At 33.2% G+C, this 16197-nt stretch overlaps 1 protein-coding gene across 2 annotated transcripts in view; it reads left to right on the forward strand.

The window, feature by feature from the left end:
• Window positions 1-13510: 13510 nt before the first annotated feature.
• The window catches only part of LOC122535923 (paramyosin-like), an 83588-nt gene continuing 80901 nt past the window's right edge, over window positions 13511-16197 (forward strand). For both annotated transcript variants that reach the window (XM_043667849.1, XM_043667848.1), the window contains exon 1: window positions 13511-13575. In XM_043667849.1, coding sequence (XP_043523784.1) covers window positions 13558-13575 — 18 coding nt within the window. In that variant the 5' untranslated portion in view covers window positions 13511-13557. The remainder of the gene's footprint in view (window positions 13576-16197) is intronic.

Genomic DNA, 16197 nt, shown 5'->3' on the forward strand with positions numbered 1-16197 from the left:
ACGAGAGTTACAGGGGGCAGAGAGAGAATCGGTGAAATTTTGTTATACAGATTCCCAGTTAAATGAACTGTTTGGCCAATGGGCTCGAACAAATCGAGTTCTATTGTACCGATATTCTAAATACATCGCTCTACAAAAATAACGTTTCATTGTACTGGAACATTCTACCCTGTTGGAAATATGTATGTGAATATGTTGCGAAACCAGAAAGAAGTCGAAATTGGCTGCGTGCGCGAAGCAATTATTCAAACGTGGTTAATAAAAAAAAGAAAAAAAAGAAAGAAAAAGAAATGAGAGAGAAGAAGGAATCCGTAGAGAGTGGTGAAGTTGGCGTAGCTGTTTGAAAACGCGTGGATTTGAAAAGCGCGTTGAATATTGATTATGGCCACGTATTAGTCGACGATTCTTCCGAGCTATAATCTACGGATTACAGGGTAGCGGCGTGCGTACTTATCCGACTGTGTAATACACGTGAATCGTGCGGAGTTACGGTGCTCGTTGGTTGTACGTGGTGGGTCATATCACCGCCTCGAATGTCCTTTAACGATTCGGTTAATCATCCTTAATGAGGGCGCTTGATACACGGATTCAATTTAGAGATTTTAAGGCAGGACTTGATGCTCGTAATTTATATGCGACGTGATCGTGCACTTCAAATACCTTATAGGGTATTTGCATTATTCAGGGACATTTTAATAATCTCCAATTATGCACCGAACCGAGGAATATAAGCTTTATTTCAAGCTGTAGCACTTCTTTTCTTTCATTTTTTTTTTTTTTTTTTTTTTTTTTTTTTTTTTTTTTTTTTATTTTTTTTTTTTTTTTTTGCTTCTTTTTATNCCCCCTCCAAACTAATGATAAAGTTCATTCATGAATTATAAATTCATTTTAGATCAGTCAGTTTAAATAGGATCAGAGAAATTTCACCATTAAATGTACATCCACGTTCGAGAATTTTGCTTTAAAATTGGCGAGTGTTCAGTAATCACTAACAATGAAAGATTTAAAGGAATTTAATTTAATTTAACACTTTACATGAAAACTAAATAACGCAGTAACAACAATTTTATTAAAAAACGTGTATGTTTTAATTTAAAATCCACAATGTACAACGGGCATAATAAACAAATGAGATGTATCCATGTATAGTTGCTCATAAAAATATTTGAACATTCATAGAAATTTTTTACGAATATATGTATAAAACATTTTGTTGTAATTGAGATTCAACTAATAAAATTACATTGGTCACAAATTGAAAAACGTATGTATTTAGAAATTACAAGATATTTTTCAATAATCACAATAATATTTAATGTAGCCACTATTTGTTATGTCAATAAGAAAATCATTTTTTATTCATTATATCATTTGTTATGTATTTAAAATGACTGCTCGTACTGTATACTGATTTTTAATTTATATTTGTAATAAATATCTTGCAACTTTTATATACAGATCTTGATTGGTTTCAAATTTTGTCATTATAGTACCAACAAAATTTCAAAATATTTTCTATGACACACATAAGTTCTTTCAAGTGTTCGAATACTTTTCACTAGCCACTATTCACAGAGTTGAACTAAAAAAAATCTCCAATCGAAATTCTTTGTAGTTGAAAGTCAATTTGAAACTATTAATTTTACTAGTGATTTTTAGGAAATTTTTAATTATTCAAATGGTGCATTGAAAAAGCTGAGTAAACACTTAATATATAACTCTATAACTATAAATCCGAACCACGAGAGCCTACAATTCCTGATCCTCTGTAATCGATGAAACAAATACATTATTCCTGTATAACAAGGAAAACACTCGATGAATTAACGAGTTCATGCAACATGCCATTAACACGATCGTTCTTCTCCTCTAACCTCACCAACATCTTCATCAAGCACGGATAAACCGCAATGGACGAACAATAAACGCCCTTACAAATGAATCTCGACCACGCACTCAGAGACGTATGTTGTACGTGCTCCACCCCCGCGCAGTTCCAAGATTTATATTCCATTAGAACCTTTTCTCCTTTCCCTTCTTTCTTCACCGCCAGATAAGTACATACGCCGACCTTTAGAACTTTATTTTATATTTATCCACTTGCCCAAGCCATACCTCATTACCGGTTAATTACCGGGATATCTCGTAACCGACAACGACTAGATGTTGCGTCACTACGTATTCGCTGTTCTCTGTCGCTCAGAATTTAATATAGCTATAATTATAAGCAAAATTAACGCTAGTTCGTTGACAAACTATTTGCTAACGTTTGACGAAAACTTAGGGAAGGTTAGAGTGTTGGGAAATTGGGAACTCTTGTCACTTTCAGAGTTGGGATTGGAAAGCCTTGTTCACTTTCAGAGTTCTTCGTCTGGAACTTGATCTTTTGGTGCTAGAGAAATATTGAAAGTTACTGCAAACAATGTGCAGGTACAAATATAAAAGAGAAATTGTAATTGTAATTGACTGTAGCTTCAGATCTTGTCTAGTTAATTCTTAACCACTTGCGCTGGCAACTGATTATTAGAAATATTTCTTCGATTGCTAACGAGCAAAATATGGGAGAACAATTTGGAAGAAAATGTACGTATGCATACATAAATTCAAATGAGACATAAATTAATTCAGCGAAAAATTTCTCTTCGTTCCAACTTCAAATGTCGTTTGATTAAGATGATTTCTAAATCATTTCGCACATTCGCAATCTTTCTTCAAAATTACAACCGCACAAATCCTTTTATTAATCATTTTAGTACATATTAGTACAATAGTAACCCTTATTAATCCATAGCCAGTATATCAGTTCCGCGATTTTTGTCTTATTTTAACAAGACATGTTGAATATATATATATATATATATATATATTTTTTTTTTTTTTTTTTTTTTGCACATTTGAATATTCTTTACAAAATATTCCTACGACAATACTTTGAAGTCCTAGATGATATATAAAAAAAACTTACAAAGTATTAAGAGTGTGTTACCTTAACCACTTGCGCTGGCAACCGATTGCGGACCATAACGAGTGACCAAGACCGTATACAACAATTCGCCGCTTTCTTTTTGAACTCGTCGGTACGATATCACTGGATAGAAATTATCGAGAAGTAATAAATTTATTATTCGTTTTACTCAAACATACTTAAGACTGAGAGAAAATATTACAATTTTGGAACGAGCGCAAGAGGTTTAAAGGGAACATACCACGAACACCACCATCCCACGGATTTTTCGTTCATCCGTAACTTAAGTAAAGGCTTCATTATTTCAGACAAATGAGATTCTACCGGACGGGGGAATTTTTCCTATCGATAAAAAAGTTCCATTATCATTATACCTGCCTGTTCTATAATAAATCTCGATTAATGAGATTCTACTCGTTACCCTGACCATTTCACATTGGGCTCCGATTTTCTGGCTCATTTTCCTAAATGCAAGAATTATCGAGGCCCTCTAAAAATTGCTTCGCCACTTTTCTCTACTTGGTGAGAGCCACCTTTCTTCGTGCACCCGGCGGCCGGAGGAGGGTTTCTCATTTCCGTCGAGAAGGAAACGGTCGAGCGAGACGGCCGAGTTGGAGTCGCCGGCCCGGTTGAAATACAACGTGTCCGGGTAATGAATCGCGGCATTCAATTACGCATTAATAACAAGGCGGCGCGATTATCACGCGGCGCGTACAATGTGCGAAAGCCCCCCCAGCGGCTTGTTTTCCAACAAACTAACTGACGGTTATGGCCGGCACCGTGGACAGTAAGCAATAAATACGCGACGGTGATTTCCTTAATTGATCGTACCACCGCCTGCAATCGAGTCGTCGTGGCTTGACGATCCTATCACCGTTCCTTATCTAACGTCCGCGTTACCGACCCGTGGCAACGTAGCCTAATCTACGCGATCTCGCGCGAACGTCTCCCACGCCGTTGGTTGCTGTGTTCACGCGTCCGCTTTGGAAAGGCAACCACGAGAAATACCCGGTGGTTCCGCGTCGCCGGCACGAATAATTAAACGATCCTGACCGACGCGTCTAACGGCCGAGACAGCGCGGAACCGCGGCCACGTACGCTTCGTACACGCCTTCGATTTCGAGACGCGAGACGCCGATCCCGAATTCGTTGAAACGGGGAGAAATTACGCGTCCGATGGACTAAATGGTCGCTTTTAGATTTGATACCGCAAAGATCGGTCGTGGCTTTTGATGGGAAAAATGGCTTATTTTGTCGTCGATTTGGTTTTTTTTTTTTTTTTTTTTTTTTTGTTCTTTTCTGCGACGTGGTCTCGAGTCAAGCGTGGATTACATCGTTGTGAAATCGATTTGAAATTTAATTTTGGGAGTTATTAACTTCCAGTGGTTCTGGTGGATAATGGTTAGTTCACTGTCAAATTAATTGGGAATTGATTCTATTTGAAGAATTTGTAATTGCCTCGAAATATATCTAAGTGGATTCTGACCACTGAGGAAAAGGATTGAAGTTTCTGTGTAATTTAATTGTTGAATGATAGTGTTTTACTTTGTTGCCAAGTTATTTTGAAATTATCATATATGTTGTCTGCATATGTACAAATAACGACATGTATAATCTCGTTTTTTTTTTTTTTGTTTTTGACGTTGTCAGTGTGTTATAAATAGTACTTTGATTTGAAAAAAAACTTTATAAAATTTTTTTAGACAGTAAACTGCAGTCAGTATGTATTCCTGTTCGTCTGGTACTCGATATTACACACATTCGACGCCTACTCAGCCAAATAACTCATTCGCCAATCTCCTACTTACGATGTGTCCCCACACTATCTCGCCAACCAATTCCCTCCGTCGTCCATAATACAATTTCCCCATCGGACCTGATCGATGCAAATACGACAGATGCTTTTGTTAATAGAAAAATTCGACCGAACGTCGAAAAAAGTTACATAAACGTCGCATTTTCATGGATCCTTTGTCTTTCGTTGTAGCAGAATTCAACGTGAAATGTCGCCTGTGTATTATCGTGACAGTAAAAGATAAGGTTCAAAACAGGGACTAATAGCGCGTGACAAATGTTTCTCTGGCCAAGCAGACGCGTGATTCTCTCGCAGTAGATGCTAACCTGGAAATCGTAAGGCGTGGGTGACCCTTATTCTTCGAATAACTGTTGCGATCGTAATATGTAATACGTAAGCATCTGCTCGCACGTGGACTCGTCGCGCCGCCTTGCGCACCGCTCGCTCGTAAACTTGCGGATATTCGCCGAAGCCTGGCAGAGCACACCACCGAGCATTCTTTTAATTACGCGCCAAACGATAGAACTTGGACGGCAGCTTGTGCGCGTTGTAGTCTTCGGTTAGAGATAAGAAGCAGATATGTGGCGGAGATTTAAAAAAAAAAAAGGTTTTCTGTTGTCAGCTTTTTCATGTTAAGATATTATTGTCTTTATATTATTCATATATTACGATTATTATAGTATATAAAATATTTGGTTATCATAATTATTATTTATATATGTTTTATATTATTTATATATTATGATTATTATTAGTATATAAAATATTTAATTATATTTATAGTATGTAATTATTATATAGTATATAAAATGTTTAACTATTATATATATAGTTAAATATTTTATATACTATATAATAATTATATACTATAATTATAATTATATACTTTAACTAAAATTAATATAATTATATTATAATTATTAATATAATTATATACTTTAACTAAAATATTTAACTTATTATATAGTATATAAAATATTTAACTATCATAATTATTATAATATATAAAATATTTATATATTAATAATATTAGTATATAAATAAAATATATATTAATTTATAAAGTATTTATATATTATAATTGTTATTTATATATATTTTATATTACTTGTCTTTGTATTATTTATATATTATGATTATTATGGTATATAAAATATTTAACTATCGTAATTATTATAATATATGAAATATTTAATATTTATATATTATAATTATTATTTATATATATTTTACTTGTCTTTATATTATTTTTTTAATATTAGATATTATTATCTTTATATTATTTATATTATTGTCTCACAGACAACTTTTTGAAATTTCACGATAATTTATATTGGTGAAAATAATGTTGACCTGTTAAAGAATATGGAGATTGCAAGAAAGGCATTTCGTTGTAGAGAGAAAGAATCTCTTGAATTTTTGTAATAATGATAATAATTGACTTATTAAAAGTTGATAAACTATAAGAAATTAATAGTCGATTTATGTTATTGAATATCGTTTTTTTGTTAGTATTTGTAACATCATAACAAATTAGTGCTTAGTCCTTTATGGGGTACCTTTTATCTGCAGATAAAACTACAAAGAGACAATTTAATATTTAATTTACGTATTTTTAAATAGTGTTTTTAATTAGTGTCCAAAATTAAAAGATCAGAATCATCAAAGAGAAGATCAAATTCTGTTTCTTGTTAATAACAAAACGGTTCAAACGTAGCTAAACAAGTGTGTTGAAAAATATAAAAAAAATACAGGATAGAAAATAGCACTGGGTAAAAATTGGGAACGATCGATAATAAATTTATACGTCTACAGCATTTAATAGGAGATTGATAAAATAATTGAAAAAAATTACACGTTACGTCCGAAATTTATAAATTTATATGCGAAATCGGTGAGTATTGATTAGCATAGTGGACAACGGGACAAAGCGAGAGTATACGATCGGTACTGTAGTTAGTATAGTTCGTCGCGGACGTTGTCGCCGTTATCTTCTCGAGGCTCGATCGTTTCTCACCGCTTTAAGTATATGCTCATTGGCGTAAGGAGCATTGCCTGTGTAATCTGGGATGTTAATCGGGCAACATCGACTTGTATTACGGTACAAAGTAATGTTGTAATATACCATGAGCCCGGCGGTGAATTAGTTTGGACGTTCAATGAAAATTCAACCGGCCACGGCCACTCTTGAGATCGTTTATTAAATGTCCTGTGTATAAATTGACCTTGCTGCACGTTAAATTAATTGTTCTGAAGTTTCGCTTGCATAATTATACGATAATAGTTATTATTATTTAATTGATTAGTTATTATTATTATTTAATAGTTATTTATTAGATATTATTTAATAGTATTATTATTAGATATTAATTATTATATAGGTATTATTTAATAGTTATTATTATTAGATATTAGTTATTATATAGGTATTATTTAATAGTTATTATTATTATATATTAGTTATTATATATAATTGATTATTTATAGTTTACTGGTCAAATGTTTGAGTGCATATGTAGATCTCCCAACATCGGTATAATTACATAGATCTTTTAATGTCAAAATATTCTAGTATACATACATTGTGTATAGGAAATGAATCTGTCGTTGTATAGTATAGTCGACAAATATGTTTGTAGGAATTAACATCAAACAAAGTATAAAGTATTGAGCAGCCAAAGTACATCCAAACTTTCAGCCAGGACTCAGCAATTGAGAAGTTCTTTAGAACAAAAGCTCAAGCCAAAATGATAAATCGAGCGTAATTGTAAATTGTAGTTTTTTTTTAATATTGATAATTATAATGGTTTTTGAAAAAAAAAAAAAACTTTATTCTTTTCAAAATAATTAAGATATCCATAACAATTCGATTATTTGGATAGAATGTCGACGACGTCGAAATCAAATTTATTAATTTAGTTTCTATCGTCTATTAAATTAATCTCTGCAATAGCCAACACGTGCTTTAATAATCTCTTGGCCAGAACTAAGTGTATCTATAATTGAGAAACTTTCCGGAACAAAAACTCATAAACGAAACCGGTAAACCAAGTATGATAAAAGTTGTGGTTTTAATTTCTTAACATTAGCTACATTTACATTGATAATCATAATAGCTCTTGAGGAAACTTTGTTCTTTCTATATTTGCAGAGTAAATAAAACTTTCACAATGATTCAATTATTTAGATAGAAAATACACTCAACTTATCTATGTGTTTTTCTTCGGTTGTACTAATTCAGTTTAGGCAAGCACGTACTTTGATAACCTATTATTCTATCAATATCACGTTGATTACACGTACACAGTTACCAACAGATCTGCCATCCAAACATAAAATATATGCTATTCCATTGCAAATGAATAAGCAGCCGTGCAAAAAAAAAAAAAAATCCCTCAACACCTTTCATTCAATCTCCATCGTTGAACGAGGTTTATCACTTCACGTGACTCCTTGGATTTTCCTCATTAACGAATAATAACAGAGGATTAATTCAAATTTCTCCGAGAAATTAATGAAGGAAACAAGCGGGTTCCTTCAGTGCTGGATACGCTTATCGAGCAACGAAAGAAACGAGACGTCTCGATTCGTCTCATAAACGTATGAAATTAGCGGTTGCCTCGAATAATTAAGTGTTAAATAACTGCTTAATTGAATTCACGGGCTCTGGCGCGTGCACAGATCCTCACTTCCGGATCAATTAGGACGTGTCACGATCGAAACTTCGACTCGTCGAAATTCTGTCGATTTTGAGGAATTAAATGTGAATTATACGCTGATCCACAAATCGATCGTATTTATTTACTGTTGTTGTGTACATATCATAACAAATATATCATAACAATTAAATTGCAATTATTAGCTACTATTTTTAGTTGTTTCATCACATATTAACCAACACCAATTTTTATCGCAAATAACAAGGATTCCAACAAAGATTCGCTAATAGCAACTTGCAACAAATAACTGAAAGTATTCTTTCTTTTCTTTTTTTTTTTTTTTTTTTTTTTTTCACGCGATTTTAACGACATCCACGGGCATCGGGGAGGGGACGAGTAATCATAGTGCGCCGGGCGTAATGATTCACGGTAAATTCTTTGACCTAGCTTGTTACTTTAATTAGAAACGCTGCAACGAACGAGACGCGTGACAAGCACGGAACGAGAAATTTTAATCACATATATTATTAACGCGAATAAATTGGTCTACAGCATAGCAACGCGATCTCTCGGCCGCGTACTTTTGTGTACGGACGTGCCGCGACCGCGAGAAAGAAAACGGTACTCTTTCTTTATGTTCCTTTGATACGGGTTACCTCGAAACGCTTCGATATTTATAAGTATGCTTGTAATGGTTACAAGTAATGGTAACAAGCGTTCGCACATCGTTGTATTTATCGTGTAGCATTAAATTAATTAAGTCCAGGTTGAAGGTCTTGGGACAAGCATTATATTTTTTGTGAAAAGTGAAAAAATTAAATAGTACTTTATATACTATAATATATAATATATATAATATTAATATAATATATTATATAAATATTTATATAAATATTTATATAAATAATATTTTATGTACTACAATACTTTATATTTAATCGATTTAATTTAACTTGTATTATAAAATATACATGCAGCTTAAAGATTGACTACTAAACTCTTAAAATTACCAAAATTTTGAAAGTTTAATACTGAGTGATTTAATTTATATTATAAAATACACATAACAAAACTTTGAAAATTTAATACTGAATGAGGAGGATGCAACAGGTTAAAAATTTATCTTTAAACGTGTTTGTTATATTTTTAATATACTCATACGATATATTGCAATCTGTTTTCCTGTTTAATAAGCCAATTTATTAATTATATGATTACCAATGCTAAATATTCGGAAAGTTAAAAATAAAATGTGACCTAAGACATTCGAATGGAAATGTAGTCATTTAGCGCTTATATATATATATATGATTATGACAATTATTTAATGTTATAAAAATGAAATTTACGATCTGATAAGAAATATTATATTATAGAAGACAAGATCAGATTCAAATATTTTTCGAAGTCAATGTAGTTATTGTTAGAGGACTTTTGATTATGATAGAACATTATTATTTATGCCAATATTTCTTTGATAAAACATTTCATTTATTTCAATCATGTTAGAGACAGTGGAAGTAAATGTAATGAAATTTTTAAATAGTTGCATCTTTTATACAAATTGTGAATATAATAATACAAAATATAAATATATGTAGGTTCACATAATAATACATTAACATATAAAATTATATAATATATATAATATAAATTATATATTATATATAATTTATATAATACATATATTATATAAATTATATAATATATAAATGAAAAATTTCTGATGCAAATGCGGGATTTTGTATGCCACGAAGCATACTAACAGTGTAATAAAAATAATGTACCATTGATGATTATAGATTTCGCGTGAATTGCGCTTGATATTCCGATAGCTCGTTAAAAGTTTTTCGCGCGTGCAATTTTATTCTGTTTAACTAATTACTTGACGAGCATACGCGCAGTTATTTATAACTCTTTAGAAGTGCGAAATTTCCTCCTTTTCTTTCCTTTTTTTTTTTTTTTTTTTTCTATAAAATTCCATCGACGATGAAAGGTATATCTACGTATATGCGTTGAACGGTCCTCATTATGTGAACTCATTCTATGTAATTGCATTAAGTAAAAAGCAAGCTTGTTAACTAGCAAACATACACCCATTCATCATTTATATCTCGGCAAAAACTATTTTTTTTTTTCCTTTTTATCAACGAAGTTTCACCCAAGAGAAACAACGTAATTGCGCTTAGTATGTATTAAACATATACGTCTCATAAAGGCTCGTTTCATGAGAGTTTCGTGAAGGACAAATTAACTCCCATATAATAAACTATACATATATGTACATAAATGTTTTTTAAGCATTGAGTGCCAGTGACATTGATCGAACGAAGGAAAAGTTAATTAAAATAGTGATCTTAGATAACAGTACGATACATTCAACTATAACACATGCGTATGCGCGTTCGTTTTATTGTCTCCATTCGTGTAATAATTATGGAAATATATTGGATTTATGTAACAACCTAATAATTCGAAAATTAATTCTAACGTTCTAACGACAACGCAATTACGAAACAAAACAAAATTAAATTTAATAAAAATGTATTCAACTATTGTTATTTAGTCATAATTAATAATAAACTTGCTAATAATAATCAATGAAAGAAATGTAATATTTAGAGATCATGAGGGAATTTCAAACAAAATGCACATAACACGAGAAGATATTACTCATAAAATATCCAACTGATCTTTCTGAAACATTTGGTACGTAAACTAATTCTCTATCCATGTCTGACTTTTTTTAATTGTATTCTCAAAAATATAAATGTACATAAAAGTCCGTAATTCAGTAATACTATTATAAAACAAATTGGGGAAAAGAAAGGTTGGCCCATTTCAAGTCTGTAATGAAAATTAAAAAAAAATAACTAGTAACTACAACACATTTCACAAAAATATTGTGTTTTTAGTAAACTGATTTTATATTTCGGTTCTTTTGATTACATTCTGGAAAAATATGAGTTTTCATTTTAAAAAACTCAGCAAATAGCATCATCATGAAATGGATTGAAACTCAAAGTTTCGAATATTTCATAAAGAAAATAAATTAAGAAATAATGATAGACATAGCACATTTCTTTTCACCTGCACATTATGCCACGTCGTTATTCAATATTATAATATATATAATCCCCCTTATTCATCATTTGAACCGTTGTTTTTGAAAGTGGTACAAGTGACCATTTACTCATACATAGAGATATTTCACTGTTTGCGTTTGAATCAGTTAAAAAATACCACCAAACATTAACAAGTTCGGGTAACTGTTCCATTTTCAAAAAAAAAAAAAAAAAAACATTCTTGCGATATCATTTCACAGTTAAACTTCTCTTGATTAATTTATACAAATTGTTGACACTCTGTTGATTCTGTTATTACAAATACAAAAAATATACATCTATGCCTCGCAAAAAACTATCGTTACGACTCTTGTTTTGCCAAAAGTGGATTTATATCACTTTCAAAAAAAAAAAAAAAAGAAAACGACTCATCTGTGACTTATGATACAATTAGATAACCAACTTTACTGACGAAAAACATCGACACGACTAATAAAGTCACTCATTTAGCGACTCGCTTGGAGCGATCAGAGTGACAGATTTAAAATGTGTGTACATACCAGGTAGTGGTCACAATTGACGTTCGAAGAGACGTGTGAACATTGGGTGGCACGTTGCTCGCGCTTCTAGCGGGCATAGCGGTCCCATCGTGTGCCAGCGTGGCTGTTCTCTCTCCTCTCTCGGCCGTCTCCATGAATATTCATCGCTTTTCCGGCCGTCGCCTGGCGCGCGAGCGTCCGTTGCTCCCAATTTGTCACACACCGTGGCATTATCCCATTTCGCTAATAAAGTAATATTGCGGGCAGCCCGGCACGGGCTGATACAGTTTTTTTTTTTTTTTTCTTTTTTTCATTACATTCTGTTGCCACAGCGCGCAATTATGCAACTCGGTAATTGCACGGCGCCCTGCCCGTCAGCTAGCCGTATCATCGCGTAACGAGACGCGACTTTATTACCGTGTTCCTTCGCGTCCGCTTTCATCCGCCGCGTGGGACGACGTGTGAAGAGGGAGAAAAACGAAGACCGAAGGTTGTTCCAGTCGGCCTCGCTGATCAAAATTCGCGCCACTTGGATTGGACAGTTTATTTTCTACTTGCTCTTTGCTCTTCGGGAGACACGAAATTTTCTAGAAATCCCAAATATCTGCGAAGATCCTTGGCAAACTGAAAATTCTCAGAAATTCTCGACAACTATCGCAACTGTCGGATATTTTGACGTTCTCTCGTGTGTTCCAAAATTGTCCTAAAGTTCGCGCGAAGTGCCAGATGTATCTGAAAACGTTCCGAGGTTCTCGGGAATCACGCTATTGGTTGGAAATCTCGAAATTCTCTCAATGGTTGCGCAAGTGTCGGATATCCTTAGTGTATTTCGAAATTGTTCCATAGGTCTCGGGAAACACAAAATTTATCAGGAAACTTGAAATTCCCAGGGGAAATGTCTGAAAAAATACCCGAAGTTGTCACGAAAGAATCCCGAGGTTCTCTGGAATCGCGAAACTCAATATTTTCTGGAATAGGGATCTGGAATTGGTACCTGACTCTCCCGCTATCCAAAAAAATCGGACTATGCGATTGTTCTTGTTTGTATATTTAAGAAAGAATCCTTAAAATTTCGTCTCAATAAAATATAAATATATATATATATTATATAATGCGATTGTTCTTATTTGTATATTTAAGAAAGAATCCTTAAAATTTCGTCTCAATAAAATATAAAAATACATATATATATATATATAAGATATTAATATATAAAATATAATAAAATTCCATCTAACAATTCAAAAACATATCAACATACTCAAAAAAAAAAAAAAAACAATTTAGTTACTTACTAAGCTTCCTTCCCAAAAACATTTGCAATTGTTCTTCTCTCTCTCGGAACGACGAGAAAGAGAAGGAAGATTCACAGAAACGAAGTTGATCGTTTTATCATCGCGACCCAAGATGATAGCAGTTACTACCATAGTAGTTTGATATAATGATTTGGTAACGAGAAAAAATGGTATATTTTCCACTGTGTTTCAGGACGATCGAGAGAGGTTCGACGAATCGACGACAGGGGGAAGGCGAGATGATAAACGGTGGCAAGGTATGTGGTGTTAGTCTTGATCGATGTTATCGGCGATCAATCGTTAAGTTTGGCTTTCCTCCTTTTCTCCGCCGGGATCTTGCGTGATTACGCGCGTATGATCATACGCTCGGCGAGGACTCTTTCTCTTTTATTTTTTCCACGGGAATTTCCTTGCTCGTTGAGTTAAAACGCGCTTTGATAACATTAGCAGCGTTGTCGGCAACAATGTAATACGTGTGTCGTCGAGTCGCGATGCTAATTAGATTTTTTTGATGGCCGTGCCCTTTCGCTAGCGAGATCTTTATCAGCATCTTTTTCCTTGCGTTTAACGTGTCTACAGAGGAAGGGAACTTGAATGTCACGTTCGTGAAACTCGCGAGAATAATTTCCATTTTGCATGAGAGCCACGCGTCTGTTGGTTTGAAAATTGCTCAGTATTTTTTTTTTTTTTTTTTTTGTGCGACTTAAATCGAAAATGATCGTTTGAATCATTCGAGTATATGTGCTTCTATTATTACATGTTCTCTGTTATTTACAAATTTTTCTGTTTTTGACAGAACGTAGAAAAAATCGTAATTTTCGTAAATTACGATTTTTTAAAACGAATGGCACAATGTTAAAATTAGAAAATAACAAGGAAAATACTTTCTATGTATGTGTTAGGTACATGCACACAATAGACTCCCATATCCAAGGCTAATTTCATACATATACATTTTTTTTTTTTTTATTATTATAATATAATTTCATTTTTATTTAGTTTACTATATACGCATTACGAATTTAGAACATTATTATTTAGAACATTACGAATTTAGAACATTATTATTGCACAAGTATATTTTAAATTCTTCACTGCAACGCTTTTTGAACCAGCTGAAGAAATGTCTAATACATGGAAAAGCTGAAAAACCATGCTAACCGATTCTACAAATTAAAATACATGATAAACAAAATATGAAATAAACATTATCCTTCAAAATTGCTATATTACGCAGATATTGAAATCTTGAATCCATCCAGACACAATAAACACTTAATCTAATTGTATTAATTTCATTAATACAAGACGCGAACTACTAAAACGTGTATCAATCAATCAGATTTCGTCCTAACCGAAAATACTTAAACATCGCATACTTCACAAACCACTCGCACAAAATCTCTAACGAGTTTTTCAGTCTTCCCCATCGAGGCCTCTCTATCTAAAGACGGTTGACATTCGATTCCGCGTGGTTACATACTACAGGTTTCTCAGGCCGATCGAACGACCGTCTCGCCGGTAATTATAGTTTTTCTCGGATGGCGGCGTCAAAAGATCGGGTGCCGACCGATGCCGATAGGCCCTCGCGAGAAACCACACCGCCACATCTCCGTGTCCCCGGACCGGTATGCCGGATCGGAGAGAGAAAAAGAAAGTCGCAACAACATCGAGTGCGTGTCGCGCGATTCCGAGGACACCGATTTCACGGCAGATACATTAATGCCGGGGCCCCCAAGACCCGAACGTGCACGTTCGAGGTGCACGTCGAATAAATTTCCATCCGGGACACGCCTCTGGATGCTCGATAATTCACTGGCGACTTTCTAGCGAACGGGGCCCACGGGAATCGCGGGAAAATCGTTCCGGGCCTTAACACGATACCTTCCTATTACACGATTACGTTCGCGATGTTCTTGCACGATTTACGTTGGTTAATGGCAAGGGACACGTATAGAAAGGACGTTAATTATACAGGATTAAAGATGGATTGGTTAATTTCGTTGGAATTATTACTACCGTTTCGTGGAATTTGTTTTCAGCGAAAACGATATTGCCCCGTTGGTTATTTTAAACAGGCTCGATTCCCGACGCAACTCGTTTCAGTTCACGCGGCTTGTCTATATTCTGTTGTTGAGACAGCAACTGCCCTGCCGATTTATAATCTGTAGTCGTTCGAGTCGAATGTAGATAGGTTGAAGATTTTTAGGTTTTTTTTGGAGATTTGAGATGTTGTTTTTTTTTTTTTTTTTGTTAATTCTAGCGCGAATGTGTAAATCACAAGTAGAAATAGATGAATGTCACTTAACTCATTCCAACTCGAGCTATTTCATTATTATGACACTCAAACCTATATAGTTATAAATTGACGAAGAAATTTATAATAACGAAATATATGTAAACGTCATTCTTATGATATTCAACCGAATCGTTAAAAATTGACGAATCATTATGAACATGGAAAAAGAAATTTATAATAACTAAATATATGTAAACGTCGTTCTTATGATATTTAACCTAATCGTTAAAAATTGACGAATCATTATGAACATGGAAAAAGAAATTTATAATAACGAAATATATGTAAACGTCATTCTTATCATATTCAACCTAATCGTTAAAAATTGACGAATCATTATGAACATGGAAAAAGAAATTTATAATAACGAAATATATGTAAACGTCATTCTTATCATATTCAACCTAATCGTTAAAAATTGACGAATCATTATGAACATGGAAAAAGAAATTTATAATAACGAAATATATGTAAACGTCATTCTTATCATATTCAACCTAATCGTTAAAAATTGACGAATCATTATGAACATGGAAAAAGAAATTTATAATAACGAAATATATGTAAACGTCATTCTTAT

This window comes from Frieseomelitta varia, unplaced genomic scaffold (genome assembly GCF_011392965.1).
Source record: "Frieseomelitta varia isolate USP_RPSP 00005682 unplaced genomic scaffold, Fvar_1.2 scaffold_788, whole genome shotgun sequence".
NCBI lineage: Eukaryota > Metazoa > Arthropoda > Insecta > Hymenoptera > Apidae > Frieseomelitta > Frieseomelitta varia.